The sequence below is a fragment of the Acomys russatus genome, chromosome 5, assembly GCF_903995435.1.
Source record: "Acomys russatus chromosome 5, mAcoRus1.1, whole genome shotgun sequence".
NCBI lineage: Eukaryota > Metazoa > Chordata > Mammalia > Rodentia > Muridae > Acomys > Acomys russatus.
The window spans coordinates 73870513-73882867 of NC_067141.1; the positions used below are offsets into that span (position 1 = coordinate 73870513).

At 44.8% G+C, this 12355-nt stretch overlaps 1 protein-coding gene across 1 annotated transcript in view; it reads right to left on the minus strand.

Moving 5' to 3' along the window:
* Gpam (glycerol-3-phosphate acyltransferase, mitochondrial) overlaps positions 1 to 9757 on the minus strand; it is a 31182-nt gene extending 21425 nt beyond the window's left edge. Inside the window, exons 1-5 of the mRNA XM_051146789.1 lie at positions 9647 to 9757; positions 8021 to 8151; positions 6676 to 6798; positions 4261 to 4334; positions 1033 to 1146 (exon numbers count right to left, since the gene is read on the minus strand). Of these exons, the coding sequence (XP_051002746.1) occupies positions 1033 to 1146; positions 4261 to 4334; positions 6676 to 6798; positions 8021 to 8122 (413 nt within the window). The 5' untranslated portion in view covers positions 8123 to 8151; positions 9647 to 9757. The remainder of the gene's footprint in view (positions 1 to 1032; positions 1147 to 4260; positions 4335 to 6675; positions 6799 to 8020; positions 8152 to 9646) is intronic.
* Between the last annotated feature and the right edge of the window lie 2598 nt (positions 9758 to 12355).

Here is a 12355-nt window from a genome sequence, read left to right on the forward strand (position 1 = left end):
CTGAGGTGGACACACCAAGAGGCAGAGCAGAGACACTCTCACCCAAACTCCCGTACTTTGAGGCTCAAAACCCCACCCCTCAAAGTATGGAGCAAGCTGAATTTCTTTAAACTAGAAGCAAATGGAAGGCCTTGGAAAGTGCCTTTCTAGGGCTTCTTGGCTCTCTGTGGTCTCTGACCTAAGGCACTGGGAGGGGCTCCCTGGAATTCCCTTATCTGACAGAAAACCTTTCCAAAGAGACAAGATTATCTGAATCTCCTAGGGAGGCTGCTGGCCTGGGACTAAGAGTGCAGGCAGTATTAGCTGACTTCACCTGTCTCCTGAGGGAGGCTCCCAGCAACCTGAGCAATCTAACCACTCTGTTCCCAGTGAAGTTCCATTGCTCATTTGCTCCCGAGTCCCTGCTGCTATCTCTCCCCTCGCTCCCTCACAATCCCCTCGTTATTCCCTACACCTCAAAATCACCTAAATCCCCTCATTTCCTTCTCTCCCCCCCCCACAGCCACTGGAGTGTCTCACTGGGTTAAGACAATCTCTTTGCCGGAGGTTGGCACTCATTAATAAAGGCTTGAGCTCTCCCCCTGACAGCCTGCTGATGTCAGCCTTCCTCACAGATAAACAAGTTTCTCTGAGAGCAAAAAAATCTTATTCCCAGAGACTCTAGCAATGGCCTCCTACAACAGGGGCTTGGGTCAAGTACTCAATGTTTGTATCATAGAAATCTGAATGGGGGAGCCCTAGGCACATGTGTACATCTCTTACTTAGGCTCATGAGTTGCTTTCACATTCTAGAAGCCTACTCAGCACAGTATGTACAACAGGACCATCTGCCTGTGTGACACCCTTTCCCACACTTTCCACTCTCCTGACTTTACTCAATTTCTTGTGTGGGTTAACACTTAATGTTCAGAAACACAAGCATTTCCCTACAGAGGAGCAGAGAAACTAACACAAGAGGTTTACTTTCCACTCCTCTCCCATTGGTTGCCACATCCACCCTGTGCCCGATTTATCCAGTGTTCCCGCCCTCACCTGCTGCTGTTCAGTACATTTTCAGTAACACCGGTGGCAAACATGCCCTTGTGGACATCCCGCTCTTGAACAAAAAGGATGTAAGAAAGTCGTCTCGCCAGCCATCCTCGGTGTCTGCAACACACACACACACTTTCTCAGCAAGTGCTCCAGCACACCTCCACTACCTAGCAGTTTTCCACCCACAGAAAGTTTCAGGTCACTTATTCTGACAATGGTCCTAGAGGTCAAGGTGCTACACAGCCATTCTGACTCATAATTGCTTTTGTACATTCTCAGGTAAAACTGAAATGTAGAGATTGTTTAATCATGCTTAAATTGTCTCATTTTGCTGAATACTAACCCCAAAGAAAACTTTATCAGTAGCACTACAGAGACAAGTGGGATGCTACCCATTAGCTGTGTGTGAGCAGGTGCAGACAGAGGTGGTACACAGAGCAGAGCTAGAGCTGTAGGCTTCAGAGAGTGAACCTGGAGGTTTCTTCCCAACACGAAGGGCAATTTGTGTATTAAAGTGCTCTTCCATGACAAGTACTGAGTCTTAAACGGAATTAAGAGCTAATCAGATCAAGGACATTGGGCTTCTAAATATCTAGATTTTCCCTCAATGTTGGAAGATGTTTTTGTGCACTGTGTATTCAAATGCTGGTCTCTGTACCCAGAGATCTGGCTGCAGCTGGGACTTAGGCTTTGGCATTATCATTTTTGTGAAGCAGCTCCTGTCCAAATGTTGTATAAAAATTGTTCTACTTCACCTTCTAACTGGTTAATAATGAGCTGAACAGCCAATAGCTGTGCAGCAGTGTTAAGTCAGGACTTCCAGTCCCAGTGATGGGTCTCAAGTGGGCACCAAAGATAAAAGAGGAGTCACCAGAAGGACACAGATAGACAACAAGGTGCCAGGCTGAGACTATGATGGCAGTTAATGGGCCACGTAGCTGGGAAGGAGGCCAGGCCAGCAATCAGCTTAGAACAGCTCAGTGTCTGCCCAGTTATAGTGAATAAAATAATAGATCGCTATGTCATTATTCAGGACCTAGGACAGGCATAGAAAAAACCATGCATTTTACAGCACTGTAAACACATATCAGGTTTCTTTAAGGAAAGGTACATACAAATGATGAGGACCATGTAAGGCAGCTGGGGTGCACAGAGATGCATGTCAGAATAAGAAGCCATGACTCTCCTGGGCAATGATTTGAAACCATGTATTATAAAGGCATAAGGCAGCATTATTATTTCCTTCATAGTGAACTGATTGCACATCTCATATGTGAGGTTAGTGATTCTGAAAAGATGTCGAGAGAGGAACTGTCTGTGAACAGCCTGCACGCCTGTTGAGTCCTCCTTTCCTGCCGCCATCGTCTGAAAGTTTAGCTCAGTGTGGTGCGTCCACACTAAACTCTGTTCAGCAAACGTTTTCAAGTGATTAGTACAGTGCATTCCCAGGGCTCTCTGAAACCACTTTGCATCTACTAAAACATGGCGTGTGTGTGGAAGCGGAAAAGTGCCTGAGTGAGCACCTGAGCAGGTAAGGGAGTGAGAGCACATGAGCAGGTGTGGGACTGGCCCTGAGTGTACGCAGCAGGACAGGACACGCTGCAGCTGACGAGAAACGTATAGGTGCTGTCGCTGAACAGGGAGTGGCTGGCCAGGCTGCCTGTTTCCGTAACAGTTTCGGCTGTTGTCAACATACCAACACTTTTTAAAAAGTCTTAAAAACTGTTGTAGGCTGGGATAACAGACAAAAATATTGGCTTCATATGTAAAATGTCTATTTACATGAAGAAACTGTTTCTTTATGTAGGATCACAGTCATGTCAACTATGAAAACAAACTTCATAGACCAGTCTCTCCTCTCCACTTTAAAGTTAAACAAACAAACAAACAAACAAAAAACCTGAGAATGGAAAGAACAAAAGAAAGAAAAAAATACCTGGCCTTGGACTCTGGCTCGGTCACAAAAGCAAACTTGAACACAGACAGCAGGTCTCAGCACTCTCACACACACCCTCTTCGCCTAATTTGGGAGCAGTAGCATCAAGGACCAAATCCAAGACCTGGATTCCTAGGTCACCTTGCAGAGAATTTCAAGCATTTCTCACTCACTCTCAGGACAAAGAACACCTCGTACCATCTGCTCTTAGAACTGTAAGGCCTGTGTCTTTTTTTTTTTTTTTTTTTTTTTTTTGGCTGCTGTTTCTCTTCCTTCCTTCACAGATACAGCCTTCTAACTCTTCCTTAACCCTTAATTTTGATTATGTCAAACAAAGACCTCTTTCTCTCTGGCACTTATCAAATCCCTGTATACTTGGAATTTGGAAGTCAGAACTCTTTTTTTTTTTTTTTTTTTTTTTTTTTTAAGTTATCTTGGGCAAATGGCAAATAAATCAAAGAACATTTATTGCAAGGAGGGGACAACAAGAGGGAGAGGTGAATCTGAGCACACTGCGGTGACATACAGCATGAAAATGTGATGAGACCCACCGTTCTGCACAGTGGACGCATACTAATAAAAAGGAGCGTTCACTCAGTAGAGAGCATGTCTCAGTGCTCACAGCGTGGGTAGATTTTAGTCATTTACTTCTACCGTGTTTGTGCATCGCTGCACACATGGAGCACACATGGCAGTCAGGGGGCGACTTTTAGGAGCTGGCGCTCTCCATCCATCATGGGTTCCAGAAACAAAACTTGTAAGATCATCTAGCTAAGCGAGTGGTTTTCAGCATTCCTAATGCTATGACCCTCATGCTGTGGCGACCCCAACCATGAAGTTATTTCATTGCCACTTCATACCTGTAACTTTGCTACTGTTATGAATTCATAATGTAAATATATGATAGGCAGGTTAAGGACCACTGAGCTAAGCCACCTCATCAGTCACATTTATAATATTTTTTTTGATGTATGAAGCAGTCACAACATATGAGACACTGAAACCTGCATCTCCTGTCAAAGAAATCCTTTCTACTTCTTAGCAAAAGTCAGTATTTGCATGTTTTAGAGAACTCCACAGGTGGTGTCTGCACTACACAGAGAGACCAGACAGTAGAGTAGCAGTTAACCACGGCAGGCCTCTGGTGGCTGTTGTGTTTCTAATGGTTACATGAAGTTGCTTGTATCAAAAGCTCACATCCTAGCCACTCTGGTACATCTTCAAGAATGCTCACTAGCATTACAGAATGTTATTTCTATGACTTATTAGAAGAATAAGAAATGTCTTTTTACCTTGTGTGAGTTTCATTGATATAAATAACGTTCCGCAAACCCAGAGATGGAATACTGGGGTTGAAAAACCTTTCCTATAAAAAAACAAAATACATGTACACATCAACTCACAGCTGGACTGATGACCAAGAATCCCACTAATGACACTACAAGACACTTAAAATCCAAGCATAACAAAAAAGAATGTTTAAAATTTTTTAAAGCTTTCAAATGTAAAGCAAACAAACAAGCATACTTTATATGAATAAAGACCAGAAAAACAGAAAAGAAAATGATAGAGAAGGTTTCTATTTCTTTGATTATTATAAAGCATAATTTAGTGGGAAAAATAAAAATTGAAAGTGACAATTAAAAATACTTACAGAATGAAGAAAATGCATGTTTTATTTAATAGTGCATTTTATGCTTCAAAGATAGTCACGAACTCACATCTAACTTTGAAACCCTAAAGCCAAAGGCAACGTGTCTCTTCCCTTCCCACTTGACCTCTCCCTCCCTCCAGAGCAGGGACCCACCTCAGCTTCAGTCACAGGAACAGGAAGTCACAGATTTCCATGTTCCCCAAGTACAAAGCACCATCCTCAATGCCACAGCTATTGTTGAGTTAAGCCTCTCCGCCCACAGGGCACGCAGAATTACTATTACTACTGAAGGGGTAAGAAAACTGAGGCTTCCAAATCTCAGACCTTTCCATTCCCTAGAAGGACTGACCACCTAGTGGTGAAACACACAGCTACCAGTCACTCTCTTTACAGTTAATCTTAAAAAGACAGGCTACCCCTTTATCAACGTGAGCAAGATAGTGAAAGTTCAAAAATGAATGCAAAGAAAGTGTCAACAAGTCACTTAATCTCTTTATACAAAATTAGGGTTTCAAAGAATGGAGGCAAATATCAAGAACTATAAAAACATTTTCTAACAAATTATTTTAAATGTCCATGGAAACAATTCCCGACGACTGTAGTCCCATCTCTATCACCTCTACACAAAAAGCAACAGCCTGTTACAATGTATCCATCCAACCCCAGGCCACCAGTGCCTGCTCCACACCCCTGTGCGGCTCAGGCTTATAATAAACACAGAGCTAGCTCCAAGTACAATCCTGTTTGGCACGGAGCTGTAGTTAAGGTATTGTCTTGCATTCAAAATTAGAATTAGGTGAGAGGCCAGTCTAAAAAGAAAAGTCACATGACCTTCTATTTAAATCTTTGTTTCCACTGTCCTCTAAATCCAAACTGGCCTCACTCCTGGCCTGGCAGTTTTCATGCTCTTCCGGTTATAACAAACCCTTGCACTAGCTCTTACCTTTTAAAGGGAGCAGCTCTTACCAGCCATTTGTGAGCAGGACCTCACCATGAAGAAGATAGCTAAGGCTTTACCTAAATCTCACTAATGTTAATAAATCCCTTTATGCCAGGCTCAGAACTGAACCTCCTGCGGAGCAAGCCTCAAGCAGAGAATTCGCCCAGCACAGTCAGCCATCCACACAAGCATAAGCAGAGAATTCACCCACAGTCAGCCATCCACACAAGCATAAGCAGAGAATTCACCCAGCACAGTCAGCCATCCACACAAGCATAAGCAGAGAATTCGCCCAGCAGTCAGCCATCCACACAAGCATAAGCAGAGAATTCGCCCAGCACAGTCAGCCATCCACACAAGCATAAGCAGAGAATTCGCCCAGCACAGTCAGCCATCCACACAAGCATAAGCAACCTCTCTAAGTAAAAACTTCTGACTCCCAACTATTTGGTCCATCTCAGGAAGAGCTTGACATCTAATACCTTTTAAACATAACTCTCACCCTAAAACAGCAGTAAAGGATCTGTTGGCAGATTCGTCCCTGTAACATATGCCATTAGAGGGTCACCACCACCACCCTCTGCAAATGTCGTCAGGTCACCCTTCACCCCCAAATGCTGTTAGGTCAACCGCCATCAGATCACTTTCACCCCCAAATACCGTCAGGTCACCCTTCACTCCCAAATGCAGTCAGGTCACTTTTTACCCCCAAAATGCCATTAGAGGGTCACCTTCCCCCCAAATGCCATCAAGTCACCTTCCCCCATTCGGCTCTTCTCAAGGAATGTGGAAGGTGTGGCATACTTATTTCTCAAAAAAATAGCAATCCCAGGGACACCTCTAGGGGCCAAACGTCAAAACCCAGCAGGTGTTGAACACTCTGTGGAGTCTACAAACATTAACTCGGAGTAACATCTCTGTCCTCACTAACTGTAGACCAGTATTATTGAATAAGTGGGCAGCAGTAAAAATTAAGTCCACGTCTTTACCTGAAATGTTTGACTTGTAAACAGGGGTCTTGGTTCTGCAGGAGTCAAGTCCACTAAGACCAAACAACAGAACGCAGAGCTGAAACCCTGTAGCAGAAAAGCGTGCAAGCAGGAGAGTCCTTACCCAGCTCTGTGGCGTGCACGAAGAGCAGCACCTCCCCACGAAGGGCCTCTTGCGGCTCAGGAGGCTCGCCTTCCACTTCAGCGTGGCGGACCTGAAGAAAGTGGGTTTGAACCCACAGTCGCCCTGAGAGATAGGAGGCAGAAAGGTGTCTAAACGGCAAGAGAGTTCTTCCGACCCTCTTGCTCTCTAAAGCTAAGTAAGATATTTGAAATAGAACAGATGATGCTGTTTCTTTCTTTGGCGGCATAATTCCATGTGCCTTGAGTGGATTTAGGTAAGATACCTTGCTCCATGATTATCACTTGGAAAAAAGGTTGGTGCATAAGAAAAAGGAGATTCCCTAAAAACAGTCATGGTTTCTAACAGTTGCTACATGCTTGATGCAGCGTTCACAGGTTTAATCACAAAGTTGGGATGTTCACCAGAGGGTGAGTGGAAAAGTACGGCGTATGTGTTACCTGGTGGAATATTATTCAGCCACAAAAAGGAAGGAAATCCAAATAACCCCGAGTTCCTTATGTTGGCAATAGCCAGGCACACAAAGGCAGCCACTGTCATTCATCCATGTGCACGCTGAAAATGCTGGCCTCACACAGACAGTAGAACAGTAACCCAAAGTTGCAGAGGCCAAAGGGACTTCTGAGAGTGGGAAGAAGTCACTCTGAACCCCTAGGCTCAGCCAACCTTAGTTATGCCCTTTCAAAGCACCCAGTATTCATTCCCACAGGAAAACTCTGAAGTCCTGACACAGTGAGCTTGTATTTTGACAACATGCATTTAATGATTTTCTGTTATCAAGAGCATTTAAAGCCTCTTTTTTTTTTTTTAAGTCATAGTGACAGTGACCCTGTTCACTGCTCTAAGATTTTTCTTTAACTTCAGGTTGATTTGTTGTTTAGATCTCATGGATATGACATTCTTTAAAATAACCAAATATTGATATAAATTTGTGTTGAGGTATTTTAAACACCCCATGTAATGTTGAAATAGTAACACAAGAAAATGCATGCTTTCTCAATCAGTTTAATAAGCAAGTTTCCTCATTTCCATTATAAATTCATGCTTACTAAATATAAGTTGTATAGTAGGTACTGAAAGGGAAAAGTTTATAAGCACACTAGGCAAGACATCAGATTCTATTTATGCCTCCATACAAATCATTTGCTTTTTCATGTAATTACTGCTTTGAAACTTTCCGTCCATTTTTCTTTCCCAATTAATACCACTGAAAATTTTAACTTACGCTTGGATTATACAAACGCCATTTCTAACAGTTGGAAGCAGCTCTCCTTGCTATCACTGCAAACATTTAAGTGAACAGTTGTGAAGGCGTCTCTTAACTTACCCAGTCCTCACTTGTGTGTTTACATCGGCCAAGGCTGTATTCTGAAGAACTGGGCAGATAAGAAACATCTATTGTGCCGAGCATCACTGAAGACTCATCCATGTCGCAACGTGGAAGTCCCAAACCATGTGCTGTAAGACATAAGCACTGTTCAAGAAGCGCCCAGAGACATAACACCAGGTCTCAAAATACAGATGTCTACACAATTCTGTACAGTAGTGGGATATCAAATGAACGGACAGATGTCTAGTGTAGTGAGTCACAGATGAAAACTACAGCTTGATGGCAGAGTACTTATGGGCCTGGCATGTTTACATGTCTGTTAAGCTGTCCTAACCCCAAAGGCCAACATTCCTATCCCAGTATTTCCTCAACATGTAAGGACATAACATCTGTAGTGTTTTATGAATACACATATGGGTGCCTGGGGAGGCCAAAACAGGGCATCAGATCCCCCGGGAGCTAGAGTTACAGGTGGTTGTAAGCCACCTGATGTGGGTGCTGGGAACCAAACCCTGGTCCTCTGAAGGATCACCCAGCACTTGTAGCCGTGAATCCATCTCTCTGGCTCCAGCATAAGCTTACTTAGTGTAATACATGTTATAGGTACGAGTGCAGGATGCTTTTTCAATTTTTAAAGACTTTGTTATATAATCTTTAATCATGTTAGCTCTTGGCTATTTCTCACCTAGCATTAAACCCTTCTCTTAGAGTCAAGGATCACCTTCTATTAACAGGGTTTTCTAAAGGGGACACTTGGACTCTTTACAGTCCCCACGTGGATTTGCTCCAGTGACTGTTCAGCCTCAGAACAACAGCATGTGTCCTCAGCCATTCATCATAAGCAATCAGCTGACACGAGAGGAAGGCATCACACCTGGGAGGGAAGTTCTTCTGTGTCCCAAAGATTCGACCCCCAGCTACCAACTTCCGGCCAAGAATGGCCACACAACAAGGGGAGCACGCTGCTGACCGAGTAAAGAAATGAGGCGATCATAGGAAGAAAAGAAGGCTTGTGCCAAAAGAAGTCCACGCCTTGCTCCTCCCGCCCTGCAGGGTTTACCAGAGGTCAGGGCAGATTTTTTTTTTTTTTTAACAGGAGGGAGGAGGAGAATAAAAAAAAAAGAAAAAGAGAAAATACCAAAGGCTCCAGACAGGTGCGCTGAGCACAGCAGAATACAAAATCTGACAGACAAACGCAGAGGCAGACGGGCCCCCTCTGGAGTTCAAGGCCCCGGCTGCACACCACCCGTGTGAATTTGGACAAGTTGGGTAACTGCTACGCATTCATTTCCCATCTGGAAAATGGGCAGCATACCAACCGACTCGACTGCCGCGGACTGCAGGGAGGGCAGGAGTCCCCAAAGCATGCTCGGGACATATAGGGTGCACCACGCTCAGCCCTACCACGCGTGGCTTCTGTCAGCGGGAGGTCCCCAGAGCCAGCTACTCCCACAGCCCACGGCTGCCTCGATTTCCCCGGAGGGCTGAGACCACAGCCCAGCCGGTGCTGCCACCGCTGCCGGATCCCTCCCGGAGCCCGGCCCACTCCGAGGGGGACCCGGGAGTCCGCCCCGGACACTTGCAAAGCCTCGGGCGGGCCCGGGGAGAGGGGCGCCCACGCACCTGTCCCCGCGCTCCGGCCCAGCGGCGTCCCGCAGCCCGCACCGCGCTCCGCTCCACCCGCCGGGCAGCTCGCGCCTGGGCGCCCGCAGCTGCCAGCGCTTCGGCTCTGCGCCTGCTGCAGCGGCGCGCCGTGATGACGCAAGCGGCGCGCGACCGTGAAGTCTGGGCTGCGGGCCGCCCGGCCTTGCATAATACGCTTGGATGAAGGTTAGGACGTGGGCGCTAAGCATGGGGCGTGAACTTAATGGTTACACTGCCCATGCTGCGTGCTTGGTGCGTCGATCCGAGGGTCTGTCTGTCTGTCTGTCATCTTCCTGTGTGATCTGAGCTACCCCTGAGTGCTCCCACCAGCGCCTGGCCCTGTGGTGATGTGCATGTGGAATGTGTGGGATTAGGTACCTGTGAGATCTTGTCCTCTTGTGAGACATGTGAGGCCAAGCTGAGTGGTTACGAATGAGTGAGGAGAGGAGCCAGGGATTGCAGAAAGCAACGTTGTGAAATTTCTTTGACTGAGTGACTGAGCCTCAAAGGAGAGAGAGAGAGAGAGAGAAAGAAGGAGAAGAAGAACGGACAAAGCTTGAAAGATAGAAAACCGCCTAGGCAGGAAGACTCAGCTGTTTTCCTTTGAGGTGTATTGCGCAGCGCAGGGTATGCGGTGATTGGGCTAAATCACTGACTTCTGGCTTCCTAAGAGTGTTGAAATGTCCGTTCCAGATGTTCTCGCCGAAAAAACTGGTAGATTAAATAATGGCGTGCTACCCTTAGCTCTGCTTAGCTGCTTTGCGTTGTACCTCCTAAATCATTAACGTCATTCCCTATATGTGTATATAATTATTACATATGAATTTAACATTAAAATGCCTTTTTAAAAATAGCTTGAAGAAGTCGAGTCCAACTTTACCTCCCCTGAGCCATTTAAACAGAACAACACTGGACAGGAAGAGGCGCTTTTGCAGTATTTGCCAAAGCTATTGACAAGGCCGATGGTTATCAGAAAGCATTAGCATTTAAAATGAAGAGGATTCATTATTCAACACATGTTAAAAATAAAGTAGAATCTGGGAACACTGAGATGATTAAGACACGGTGTTTGTCCTCAAGCACCTGCCGTTGGTTCCTGTCCATTTTGCATGCTGTCAGCATAATATTCTGTTCAGAATAAATCTGTGCACAAATAACTCAGTAGAAGCATATCTTAAAATATATCTTTAAATATATATATATATATATCTTAAAATTTTATCTTAAAATATAACAAGTGTCTGTGTCTTGATTGATTGCTACCCGGGCCTACAGATAATACTTGTAATTTTAAAAACAATACATATCCATAGCTCCCTAGAGTCCAAATGTCTGGGCCAGCACATCAGGCCTCTTTGTCCCTACCCTTCCCCAGCAGTTGTCCCTACTGTGGTTCTGAGACATGCTGTTCCACCTTCGTCGTGATTGCAGCACTCTGTACTCCCTAAACTGGTTCTCCAAGCCTTCCTTATATGTTTCTGTCCTCAGTCATCACATTCTCCTGTGACATCTCAAAGATGAACCACAGCGCCATGCCTCAGGTCCTCGCCAATCTGCATTAGACTTCCAGAGGGTTACAAACTCAGGGTGGCAGTGCCTTGCATCGGGATCCTAATTAAAACTTAATACCACTTACAGTAAGCACCCCATGAATATTTGAAGCTGAGGCACAAGAAAAACATACTTCCTTAACTTGAAATTTCCCTTCTCTTTATAAACCCATCCCACAAAGCAACAGCCCCAGAGAATAGGAAGCAATATAGACCTTGAAGTCAAGAATGCTGCCTTTATGTAGCCTCACATGTACCTTAGCAAACTCCACCACCACCTTTGTATTTTCCAGCATATAAGACAACTTTTTAACACTTACCCACCCCCCCAAAAAAAATCCATGCCAAAGTCCATGGTCTACGGACACATGCTGGAGTCTGCTGCACAGGGTGTGCATTGGAAGAGGGGTAGTCTTATAAGGCAAATATTTTCCAAACTATATTTTAACTGGAAACGTTAAAAAAAAAAAGATGCCCAGTCGTCTTTTATGCAGAAAATATAGTACACTTCTCTAAGGTTCTGGAGGGGGGTGTGTATTTTGGCTACATAGAGTAATTTCTTCTTCCAAAACATCATGAAATTTTGTGCACAGAATACGGGACCCTAAAATGAAGTAGAAAGACTGACACAGATGGAAAATGTGTCTTACATAAAACTTGATTGTAGGGACTCTTCTTGCACAAGAGTTATTGTATGTGGGTCTGCAGTGCCAAGTTCAGGTTACCTAATAAACACTGTTTGGAAATGGGTGACACCCTAAGCAATGTATTTATCAGCAGAGTGGGTTTTAGTAGCCAGTCTGGCCACTCAAGATGGAGCCATGGGAGTGACTTTACTGTATTATCTAACACAACAAAAACCAAACATGTTGATATAAATCAATGACATTCAAACATCAGGTACCATGAACCTCAGATGAACAGTCCCGGGGGGGAGGGAGGAGCCGGTGATCTGAGCCTGTGATTACGTTGTTTATCACCTGCAGAGAGTTGTCAGGCTTTGGTACAAGAAGGACAAACTCAGGAAGGTTTAGGCAGAATTAATTGAGGAACTAGAAGTGAGAGATTTATGAGAGCAAAGTACCAGAGAGGAGAAAGCTGGGTGGCAAAAGGAGCCATGGGGACCTGCAGCCCTCAG